The 12,664-nt window shown below is 45.9% G+C and overlaps 1 protein-coding gene across 1 annotated transcript in view; it reads right to left on the reverse strand.

Moving 5' to 3' along the window:
- Window positions 1-12,664, reverse strand: part of THEMIS2 (thymocyte selection associated family member 2) — a 34,388-nt gene that overhangs the window by 4,588 nt on the left and 17,136 nt on the right. The window contains exons 3-4 of the mRNA XM_069078857.1: window positions 7,173-7,580; window positions 2,731-3,743 (exon numbers count right to left, since the gene is read on the reverse strand). Of these exons, the coding sequence (XP_068934958.1) occupies window positions 2,731-3,743; window positions 7,173-7,580 (1,421 nt within the window). The remainder of the gene's footprint in view (window positions 1-2,730; window positions 3,744-7,172; window positions 7,581-12,664) is intronic.

A 12,664-nucleotide genomic window follows, 5' to 3' on the forward strand; every position in this document is an offset into this window, starting at 1 on the left:
GCCTGCTGGGAAGATGCTGGCATTTCAGGAGGCTGAGGATGATCTGAGACAGGTTATTGGGGGGCAGATGGGTGGTATCAGGGCCAGTTTTCTAAAGTCTCTGCCCTGAGGTTTCCTACTGAATACAGCTGTAGGCTCAAAGGAGGAGGGAAGAGTTAAAAAACAGAAAGAAAGCCTTTAGGGAAGCCAGTCTTGCTGGTCCCCCGAAGAATCATTCTTTTGATACCTTAGTGGTCAAACTCCTAAAAAGCTGGCTTCCTCTGCTTTCTTACCTCCCAACTCACTCTGTGTCCTATGATTTGGCTTTTGTCCATCATTTCCCTGAAACTGCCTTATCCAAAGTCACTAGTGATGTACTAGTCACCAAATCCAAAGGCCTTTCTTTTTCAGCTGTCATTCTCCTTGACCCCTCTGCTGTATTTGACCCTGCTGACCACTCCCTCCTTCTGGATACTTCCTCTCTCCTAGGATTTGGGGGCCCTGCCTTCTCCTGGTTCTCTCCCTGCCTCTTTGGCTGCTCCTTTCCAGTCTTGACCAGCTTTGCATCCCACCCTTTGAATGTGGTCCTCCACTCCCAGACTCTGTCCTTGTCCTTCCTCAATCCTCTTCCTATGTGGGTGATCTCATTTACTCCCGTGGCCTCAACTATCACCTTTGCATCCATGAGAGGCAAATGGGTCTTGCCAGCACCAACTCTTCCCTGAACTTACTCAACACATCCGAAGCAGAATTCATCTTTCCCTGTGAAAACCCTCCCCCTCTTCCCAGCTGTCTAGAACTGTCAAGGATGCCCACCAGCCTCCCGGTCACCCACGATTATGATTTTGGGTTCATCTTCTCTTTTTTCCTTGCATTTACCTCATGTATCCAGTGTGGCATCGAATACTGTCATTTCTATGACATCTCTTGTGTCTGATCCTTCTCCCACTCATAAAACCACAACACTAGCTCAGGCCCTCATCACCTCTCTCCTGGACCACTGCCTCAATTCTCTCCCCATGCCAGCCCTTCTTCCAATCAGCTGCCAAAGCAATTTTCCTAAGACCTAAGTATAGGTCTGACCATTTCATCCACCCCCTACTCAAACTCTAGTGGCTCCCTATTACTTGTAGGGTCAAATATTAAATGCTCCACTTAAAGCCCTTTTCAATCTGGTCCCTTACTACCTTTTCAGTCTTCACACACTTTAGTCCCCTCTACTAGGTAGTGCAATGGTTAGAGCACTGAGACCCTGGAGTCAGGGAGACTCATCTTCCTGAGTTCAAATCTGGCCTCAGATACTTACTAGACTTGACCTTGGGCAAGTCACTTAACCCTGTTTGCCTCAGTTTCCTCATTTGTAAAATAATCTGTAGAAGGAGATGGCAAACCACTCCAGTATGTTTGCCAAGAAAACCCCAAATGGGGTCATGAAGAGCTAAACATGAGCAAAATAACTCAACAACAACAAACCCACTCCACAATCCTTGATGTTCTTTGCACGTGGCATTCTATCTCCTGTCTCCATGCTGTTCTTCATGCCTGGAATGCTCTTTCTCTCCATTTCTATCTTTTAGCCACCCCTGGCTTCTTTGAAGACTCCTGCTGCTAGCCTCCGCCTTCATTTACCCTGTGTATATCTTTCTTTATTTAGCTTTTTGGAGGGTAGTTGGGGTTCAGTGACTTGCCCAAGGTCACAGGGCTAGTAAGCGTGTCTGTGGCCACATTTGAACTCAGGTGGTCCTGACTCCAGGGCTGCTGCTCTATTCGCCGTCCCTTGTATATATCTCTTAGACTGTAAGTTCCTTGAGGGCAGGACCTGTCTTTTGTCTTTCGTTGTATGTATCCCTTAAGTCTAGGACAGGACCTGGCGCGTAGTAAATGCTTAATAAAGGCTTGTCGACAGATTGATTGATCTCCGACATTCCATTTCAAATAGACTGCTGGATATCTCCCACCCAGAAGTCCCAACAACAGCTAAGAATAACATTCAAAGCTGAACTCATCTCTCTCCGCCCAAATTCCCTGTTTCTATTGATATTACCACTATCTTGCCACTCATGTACATCAAAATCTCAGACATCTTCAAGAGGCAACTTAGTACAGTGGGTAATGTCCTGGATCTTTAGCCAGAGGACCCGAATTCAAATTCTAGCCCTACCTCTTAGTAACTGAGGGGCATTGGTCTATGTACAGCCCTACTGGAACTCAGTTTCTTCTATAAAACAAGGGAGTGGGGGTAAATGGCCTCTGAGGTCCCTTTTAGCAGTCAGTCTATGATTCTGGGACTCTTCTTTCTCTTCCCATAGCCAATGAGTCATCAGGTCCTTCCAACACTCTCTTTTCTCCATCTGTGCCCTTCTTCCCATTCCCAATGCCTGTTTCACATAACCTCTCCTTATTTGTTGATTATTGCTATGCATTTTAAGCAAATATTTCTTTATAAAAGCTAATGTGTTTAAATGGAACTGGGATGTAGGTGACCCTTAAAATCAGGGGAATACAAAAGGTGTAGGCTTGAGTCAATGGCAGAGAAAGTAGATGACCCTCAACCCCCTTAAGAGCACCAGAGAATCTTAAGGAGAGGGGTCTTTGGGTCTGTGACATTACTCCCTCACCCTGGTTCCATGACTTTATACATGTCATCCACTTCACCCTCATCCCAGGAATATTCTTCCCTCATTTTTCCATTTGCTAAAATCCTTCTTCCCCTCCCTACCAGTCCATACCTTAGCACTCTCAGATCCTTACCTTGGCTGAGCTGTTGCACTTTTGCTTGGTTTTGGGGGGCCTGGGTGGAGGGGCCTGGGAACTGTTGTCTTGCAAGGTCTGAAGTTTGTAGTAGAAGGCATCTGTCACTTCTTCCACTGTGGAGATGGACAATGGCTCTCCTTGCTCCTCCAGGGGCTCACTGACCACCACCACAGTCAGGTCTAGCCATCTCGGGGGGATCTCAAAGCACATTCTGGGGTCAGTGGATAGACTGATGGTCAGGAATGGCTCTGTGATCTTCTCTTCCAGCCGTAGGCCAAGTAAGGCAGACAGTGGGTCCTCAGAAAGGGAAGGGTCCTTGCCCAAGACCTTAACCTCACAGGGTAATGGAAACTGGGTCATTAGGTTGGCCAGACTGTAACGTTTCCCATCACTCATCTCTTCCACAAAACCACAAGAGGAGTAGAGGGGCAGCAAGAGTCGTTCCTTTTCCTCACTCTGTTCTTCCTCTTCATCCTCCCCAGACAGATCAGTCAGTCGATTACAGACCAGAACCTCCCCGTCAGGGCCCTCGTCCTTCCCCAACACCTCCACTCGGTCACCTCTGAAAAGGGAAGGGGAAGTAGAGTCTCCCTCCTCACCCTCCCAGTCTTGTGTGGCCACCACACAGAGTGGAAAGCTGGGTACCAAGGCAGCCAGGAGGTCAAAAGCTGTATGGAATTCTCGGGGGCGGCGCCTCAATTTGCCCTGGTAGGCTCCTGAGATGAAGAAGTGTCGGGGGGTTTTCCGGCTCCTAGTGGAGGCCAGTACCCGCCATGGTGGGGAGGCTAGACCATGAATCATGAGCTCCTGACCCTTCTTCAGGGACCGATGAAAGACAGGCCCATCGGGGACCTCTAGGATCACTACCCGCATTGGGAAAGGCCCCCCCTGGGCCAAGATGTCACTTAGCAACAAAGGTTGGACGAAGTTTTGATCATGTTCCAAGAATTCTGTGACGTCCTCCACATCCACTTCCAGGGTAGACGGGATCTTCACAATGTCTGTACGCACTGTGGAGGGAGGTGAGGGTCAGACCCCAGGCCTTGGTGACACCACCCTCTGCCAACAAACCTCTCTCATCCCTGACAGGTCCTATCCAAGTAAACTCAATCATAGGAAGGCCCAGCATCTCAGGCCGTTCTTCCCTTTCCCTCTTTTCAAAAGGAATGGCCTAAAAAGGCAGAACCATTGTATGGAGGAGTTAGAATTCTTGGATGTCAAGTTAGTCCAACCATCTCATTTTACTGAGGGGGAAACTGAGGCAATGAGAGGGGAAGAAATTTATCCAAAGATAGTTTCCATGGGGAGAGAGAGCTGGAAGGAATATTAAAAGTCATCTACTCCAAACCCCTCATGTTACAGATATGGAAACAGGTCCAAAAGAGTACCTCTTAGAGGGAGTAGCGGCAGAGACTGGTTTTTGTACAAAGGTCCTCTGACTCTAAATCCCACATCCTGCCATATGGGCCAAGTGACTTAATGCTCTGTAATAACTTCTCACATCTCAGGAATCAGCTAGATGGGCACGGATGGGTTGTGACACACTGCTGTGTCCGAGGACCTCTTGCCCTGGCAAGGCTGCCCAGGATCCAGAACCCTATGGAAATGAGGGAGGCTTGTCTAGTTTCCAAAAATTGCTGGTTGCTACAGACACCCACATTGCTATCTGTTTTCCTCTACTTTCCACTCACCTTCCCTCTACCACCTTTGGGAGGCCTTGGGGGCAAAAGGAGGGGAGGCTGAGGGAGAGGAGGAAAAAGTCATATCTAGAGACTTGGTCACCCCCCAATTTGAGACCCCTTCAGGACTCTCTCCCAGACTTGGTATGGTTCACAAAGCTCTTTCTTTACAACAACTCTTTGAGGGAGGAAACTCCAGGATTACTCTCCCCACTTAGAGATGAAAACACTAAGGTTTGGAGTGATGAAGCAATCTGGTCATGGTGGACAGCGCTGGTCTGGAGTCAGGAGAACTTGAGTTCAACTCAGACACTTACTAGCTGTGTGACCCTGGGCAAGTTACTTAACTTGTTTGCTTCAGTGTCCTCAACTGTGAAACAGGGATAACAATAGTATCTGCCTTGCAGGGCTGTTGTGAGGATCAAATGAGATAATTTTTGTGAAGGGCTTGGGCGCTTTGGTGCCTGGTACATAGTGAGTGGCATGTGCATGGTGGGATTTTACACACACACACATAATCATACATACATGCCCATATACATACATATCTACATATACATGCGTACTCTGTATATGTGCCTTCTCTCTCCCCTCTGCCAGCTTTGTGGACTCAGGCTCACAATACTTCCAAATGTGGTGCCCACAATTGAACATGACGCTCCAGATGGGGGGGCTATTGTTGCCTCATCATCCTTTGCCCATCCAGTTGGAACCTTAACCCCGAGTGTGAGACTCCGCCTTCACGCCTGTCCAGCCTCCTGTGTGGCTTCAGCTCTTGGTCCCGCCCTGTCAGGTCTTTCATTCTGACTCCCAGGTCAGTGTATGCCATCAACTCATTTACCTTTTGGCTCTGCTACCAAAGCTAATGCCCCTCCATTATTCTTTCACATGCTTTGTGGTCTACCCACCTTGCCTAGCAATCTTTTTTTTTTTGAAAAGGGAAGGCAAGGCAATTGGGGTTAAGTGACTTGCCCAAGGTCACACCACTAGTAAGTGTGTAAAGTGTCTGAGGCCAGATTTGAACTCAGGTCCTCCAGGATCAGTGCTCTATTCACTGTGCCACCTGGCTGCCCTTCTTGCCTAACAATCTTTAGGTTCCTTCAGGAATTACTAGGAGGAAAGGAGGGCAACTAGGTGGTATAGTAGATAGTGGGCCAGGTCTTGGGTTAAGAACACCTGAGTTCAAATTCAGCCTCAGACAATTAGTAGCTGTGTGACCCTGGGTAAGACACTTAAACTTGTTTGCCTCAGTTTCCTCATCTGTAAAATGAGCTGGAGAAGGAAATGGCAAACTACTCGAGTATCTTTGCTAAGAAAATCTCAAAATGGGATCATGAAGAGTCAGATGTGACTGAAAAGACCCAACATCAAGAAAAATGAGGAGGAAAACCAGGAATGATGGATGGATTGTTTTGATACTGGCTTAAGATAAGAGTAATTAGAAAGATACATCTGTCCCAGGTTGGGTAAGCCATGTAATACATTAAAAAAACAAAAAGAATTGACTTTGGGGTCATTCGCTTCCATATTCCCATTAGACTGTAAGCGTTCTGAGGGCAGGAATTTGTATCCCCAGTGCTTAGCACAGTGCCTAGCACATGGTAGGCACCTCATAAATGTTTATTGATTGATTACTGATACATCAGCCCTTCCAATACTTTAATAACTTTAATGTTTTCTAGCTATGTGGCCACAGACAAGTGTCTGTTTTCCTCATCTGTCAAACGGGAGTGATACCAGTAGCACCTAGCTCAGAGATCATAATCTATATAAAGTGCTTTGGAAGTCTTAAAGGTGCTCTGTAGGTGTCAGCAGTAGCAGTCACCGCCACCACTGCAGTCACTCAGTATTTTGGGGCAGATATTCCTAATGTAGGGCTTTCCACTTCAGGCATTCTGAACTGAAAGCCCTGCTCATCTCAGCCCCTTGGATTCTGGTGTTCTGAGCAACCCTGATTCCCAACCTTGGATCCTGATCCAGATCCCACCTATCTTTCCCAGGGTGAAGGTTGGGATCACCAGCAAAGGTTGGTTCTTCCCGACTTCCCTCTGGTGATGTTACATTGTGGGCTGCCCATGGGAGATTCTCAAGGGATGTGCCCCCATGATGGAGAAAAGAGGTGAAATTAGTGTTAGGACATCACACTAGGCTTTCCACCATGGTGGTTAAAGAACCTGGGTAGGATGTAAAGACGCTGATTTCCTGGGACCAAAATGGTGTGGTGAGGAGAATGGGGGGCATTCAAAGGGGAGATTAGGAGAAGGTGGGAGGCATGGTATAGCTGGGGCTTATTTGATATTGAGTGTTAGCTGTCCTCCCCTGCTGTCATCACTGGAGTGTGGAAGACTATTCATAGGTCTTTGTCATTCTAGAACTGGAGCTAATGCTTTTCCCACATGAAGAATATTCCAGAATTAGAAAAGCAAGTGATGAGAAAGTTATGATCAGACTTAGTGCTACCCATCTAAACTGTACCAGCTCAGCTTACAATTCCCCCTAAATCCCATCCCTAAAAAGGAAGGGAGGGTACCCACCAGCGGGCATCCTGGATGGTGCTTGGGCTCCAGTATGCCCTCTACAACTTACTAACCAAGTATTCATGGCCAGTAATTTCTCTTTGGACTTCAGCTTCCTCTTCTTAAAATGTATTCTAAAGTTAGGGCTCATGGTACAGGAGTAGAATTTTTCACCCTCCACACTCTCTTTCAGTACCCCTTTTCTAGGCTTGTCCACCCAGCCCAAAAGGTCCCTGGGACTCACTGTGCATGATGGCATCAATCTCATATTCAGGTTGGAGGATCAGGGCATTCCAGTGGAGAGCGGGGCAGATGAGGGGTTGATCCAGTAGAACAGGGTCCTGCAATATCTGGAGTAATGTCTGTGGGAAGTCTGGACCCCAGCTGTAAAAAGTGCCTTGCAGAGACAGAGGTAGGTACGTGGTGAACTTGTGTTTTCCTGAGTCCATGATGCAGTAGGCATAGTGGGTACCCTGGTACACCTCCACAGCCATGAGCTTGAGGGGCTGGTCTCTGGGCACCACATTATCCTCTAGTTCAATGTCATGGATTGAGCTGAAGTAGATAGGGAGTGCCCCGTATTTGGTGGCAGCAGACATTAGCTTTTTCAGGGTGCCATAGAGCTGAGGGTTGATGGTTGAGCTGAAATAGCCTGTAGAAAAGATAGCACAGAATGACTGTATCACATGGTGCTGGTACAGGGCCCTAAACACTGGAACTTAACTTGTAAAAATATCTATATAGAAGGTGGGAGCCAAGGCATGAAACAGCATGAATAGAGAGGAGTACAGCACAGTCTGGTAAAGCTTGTATTGGGAATGCCGGCGTAGAGGCTGGTGAGGCAAGCTAAGGCCAACAGCAGCAACAACAAAAAAAGCAGGTTTGAGGTTTGGGGTTTTTTCTGGCATTTTTGTGGTGAGGTTCAAAGAAGGAATGGAAATACTGCTTGGGGGTGGATGAGGCAGTGACAGCTAACAGCAGAGAGAAGGCAGAGCTGTTTGCTTCTCATTTCACTCCTGTTTCCTCTGCCAAGGAGAATGGTCTTTGTTCTGGAAATAAGAGGAGGAGATAGTAAGATAGTAAGTAGCTACCCTTGGTGAGTTAAGTCTCTCACCTTTGAAGGACTGATTGTCTTCTCAGGCAGAGAAAGAATGAGTGGATGTGATTGCTGAGTTACTGTCAGTAAGGTCTGAGAGATCTTGGAGAATAGTAGAGATGTGGCCAAGACTGGAGCAAAGTGAATGTTGATCTGGCTTTCAAAAAGAACAGCCTCAAAATGGTAGACCAGTAAGGTTGTCTTTAACTTTTGTGAAAAGTGCAGCACAGGTCATTAGAAAGATGGTTACTAGGGGTGGCTAGGTGGCGCAGTGAGTAAGAGCTCCGGCCCCGGAGTTGGAAGACCTGAGTTCGGTTCCGGCCTCAGACACTTAACACCCACACATACACACACACACACAAAAAACCTAGCCATGTAACCTTGGGCAAGTTACTTAATTCTAATTGCCCTCCAAAAGGCAAAAAAAAAAAATATGGTTAGTGAGTGTCTAGAAAGGGAAGCAGTGATCACAGAGAGCCAGTGATACCTCATTAAGAACAGTTTGTATCAGAGCTCATCGTTCCTTTTGACAGGATCATTGCTTTACAAATATTATCTCATTTGATCCCTACAACAACAACCCTCCAAGGTAGGTACTATTATGATCCCCATTTTACGGTTGGGGAAATTGAGGCAAGCAGAGGTTAAGTGACTTGCCCAGGGTCACACAACTACTAATTGTCTGAGGTTGGATTTGAATTCAGGTTTTCCTGACTTCAGGTGCAGCTTTCTGTCCACTGTACCAACCAACTGCCTCTTGTCAAATATGCAGGTGACACAAAGTTAGGAGCTAACACTCAGGATACAAAAAGATATTGACAGGCTAGAGTATTGGGCTTAACCTAAGAAAATGAAATCACAAGGAGATAAATGTAATCTTGACTTGAGTTATTGCTGAGTCATTTCAGTCATGTCCCCATTTTGGGGTTTTCTTGGCAAAGATACTGGAATGGTTTGCCATTTTCTTCCCCAGTTCATTTTACAGACGAGGAAACTGAGACAAACAAGGTTAAATGACTTTCCCAGGGTCACCTAGTTGGTGCGTATCTGAGGCTGGATTTGAACTCAGGTCCTTCTGACTCCAGGCCCACTGCTCCTTAACCCAAGTACAAAAAATCAACCTCACAAGTACTGGATGGAAGAGTTATTTCTGGACGATAGTTTTGTCTGGAAAAAAAAAAAAAGCTGGGGGGTTTTAGAGGGCTGGAAATGCAATATGAGTCAGTCATGTGATGCAGCAGCCAGAAAAAGATAATGTAATCTTGGGCTTAGGAAGCAGTGAACACTCTGTACTCGGCATTTATCAGATTATATCTGAAGTGACACGTCTGGTTGTGGGCATCACAGTTCAAGGACATTGACAAGGAGAAGGCATGAGGAAGAGCCCTGAGTCCTGGGACAGGAAGATCAGCGTGTTCAGCCTGAGGAAGAAGACTTGGAATGTGGCAGCTGTGTTAATACCTGAAGGGCTGTCATATGGACAAGGTCTGCCTGACCCCAGAGGGAAGAACCAGGGGCAGGGGGCAGAGGTGGAAAACAGGTCACTTGAGGCTTGACGTCAAGAAAAGCTTGACCATAATCAGAGCTGCCCAGAAGTGGAATGGGCTGCCTTGGAGACAGTAGATTCCCTCTCCTTGGTGATCTTCAAGCAGAGATGGAATGACTCTTTGTCTGGACTGTTATGCTGAGGGTTCCCTTATTTTGTGAGTCAGACTAGATGGCTTCTGAGATCGCTTCTGACTCTCAGATTTTGCGATTCTGTGACTCAGGATCCTGCCAGGACAGATTAGCCAGCAGAACTGACCTGACCCAGAATCTTCAGCTATCTCAGATGCAAGGCCTCTGTTTGTCTCGAGGTATCCAAGACACCTAGCTAGGGTGCCCAGGACATGCATGGGCAAAAAGTATGTGTGACATGATGAATGTGTGCATGTGTCCAAGGGTGTGCGACCCACCCCAGGTATGGGTTTGTGAGTGAAGCATCTTATATATGGAATATGTGGGGAATGTTGTACCTAGAGATCAATCAGGTATCATTCATGCCAGGCACAGTTGTGTGTGGTGGTGATACAAAGACAAAAATAAAATAAAACCATCCTTGCCCTCAGGGAGCAGAGAAGGCTGGCTGGAAGGCAGGTAGGAGGAACTTCCACCCTATCAGAGTTTTACAACATGTTTACAGATAAGTAAATTTGACACATGAAATACTCCCAGGTTTTTGCTTACTACTGTTTACCAAAAAAAATATTACTATTACTCTGTATGTAAAAATAAGTATACAAAAGTGATGGGGATAGGGACTGGAGGAATCAAGAAAGGCATCTTCAAGGTGGTGGCAGGGGGACTGAGCATTAAAGGGAGGGTGAGGATCTTAGAGGAAGAGGTGAGCAGAGTCCAGATAGGGAGGACAGCCTATACAGAGGTGGAGAAGAAGGGGTTTTGTATGTCGGGAACAATGAATGGGTCAGTGGGGCTGGAAAGTAAGGAGAACTGTGTGTAATCAGCTTGGAAAGATAGGGTGCCAAATAGAGGAGCTTGTACTTTCCCCTAAAGTAAATGGGAAACAGTGAGGCTTCTTGAGCAAGGGACTGATGTGGTCAGACTTTCACTTTGGTAATACTGATCTGGCAGCTGTCTTGAGGAGTACATTAAAGAGGGAAGAGGCTAGAGACCAATGAAGAGGCTATAATAAGGTTGAAGTAAGGAGGATCTGAACTCTAAAATGGCTGAATTATAAGAAGAGAGGAGAGGAGGGACGGAAGCAATTTGGAGGAAGTAGAACAAACAAGATATGGAAACTGATTGGCTATGGAAGACAAATGAGAATGAAGAATTGAAAATTATTCCATTGCCAATGTGGCTGACTAGAAGGAAGATGATGTGCCCTTGGAGAGAGAGGGGAGGAGGAAGGGTGAGTTTGGGGATGAGGATCCTGAATTTTGTTCTATAAATCTTGAACTGAATGTCTCATAAGCATTTTAAACTTTTAACACATTCAAAACAAAACATTATAACATTCCCCTCCTTGCCAACCCTCCCTTCTAAAGCAACCAATCAACCCCAACAGTACCCGATTCCCTTCAGGATCAAATATAAAATCCTCTTTTTGACATTTAAAACTCTTCACATCTGTAATGCCAAGCAAAGGCAACTTCCCAAGGTTCAAAATACCAGCATAGCTGCTCTCCATTTTATTCAGTGAAAAATGAAGAACAGAGAAAATCAAAATATAGCATCATTCAAAATACAGCATTCACCAAGTATAATTCAATAATCTCCAAGTACTACTCATCCACACCTGGACATTATAATTCATTTAGTCAATCCCAAAGACCCTCTTCTAAGTACTACTCCACCCCTAGGCTGTACATTCATTTAGTCAACCACAAAGACCCTCTTCTCAAATGGAGATTAGTTTCCAATCATAAGTAAAATACATTCATTTGTTCAATCACAGAGCACAAAAAAGTCAAAAGTTCCCCACCCTGGGATCACAATTAAATCCACCCCAGAGTTACAACAAGCTTAAGCACAGCATTTAATACCCAAAGAGAGGTCTTTTCTTCATCTTGACCCAAGGCAAGTTCTCAGCAATCTTTGTTCCTGGGGAGACAAAGCTTATTAGCAAGGCCACAAGATACATTTCCAGAGTCTTCATTAATTCATTCTCTGTCTGCAGAATAGTCCTAGGACCTCTGAAAACATTAGCAAAACCCTCTTTCGGGATTTCTGTAAACATACAACAAGAAAATCCTTCTTCAGGGCTTCTGAACCAAGAGCAAGGTTCCAGGGCCTCTGCAATAACAGGACTGTCTTTCACCAGTGGACAAATCTGGCAAAACAACATCAAAACAAACAGACAAAGTACCAGCATAACAGCCTTGTTTCCTCAGTCCTTGGCAGCTCTGGGTGGCAGCTCTCAAAAGTCCTGTGCAATTCAAACTGGCCCTCAACAATCCTCTCCATCTCTCTCTGCCTCCAAGATGCTGCTTCCAAAAAGTTCTTCTGCCTCTCTTTTTGCTTATGTTTCTCTAAATTTACATCACCAGCTCCTCCCAGTTCAGCATTCTCTTTTCACATCAATAAGTCCATTCCACTCGTGGGATTCACAAGCTCTGGGTTTTAACACAATCAATCCAAAAACCAAGCAAATATAGGGGGATCTTTAAATTCCATTACTATTACAACATCCTGGCCTTTGACTAACTTTTACCTAACTCCCCTCTACATACGCTACAATTAAGCTAGACTGACTGGCTTGCCATTCCTCACACACGATCCCCTATTTCCCATCTCTATGCCAAACTGTCCTGCTGTATGGAGAACTGTCTCCTCACCTTTTCCTCTTAGTTTTACCTGGCTTCCTTCAAGACTTAGCTCAAGCCCCATCTTTGGCTCCCCCATGTGCCCTGCCCTTTCAGATTACCTTCATCTGCTCTGTTATGTGATACCCTGAAAGTCTCCATGAAGTCTGAAGCTTAGTAGTTTTGATGGGGTACCTGGGGTCTAAACCAATTTGTAAAACCAGTTTGTACAATTGTAACTGTAATTTGTATTGTAAAATTGTAATCTGTAAAATCCCTTTCCCAGCCTCAAACTCTGCCCCTTCCCCCTATCCGCACTCTGCCTAGGCAACACCT

The sequence above is a fragment of the Petaurus breviceps genome, unplaced genomic scaffold, assembly GCF_028583685.1.
Source record: "Petaurus breviceps papuanus isolate PSGF00001 unplaced genomic scaffold, PetGlider_PUasm1.0 91041, whole genome shotgun sequence".
Taxonomy (NCBI): domain Eukaryota; kingdom Metazoa; phylum Chordata; class Mammalia; order Diprotodontia; family Petauridae; genus Petaurus; species Petaurus breviceps.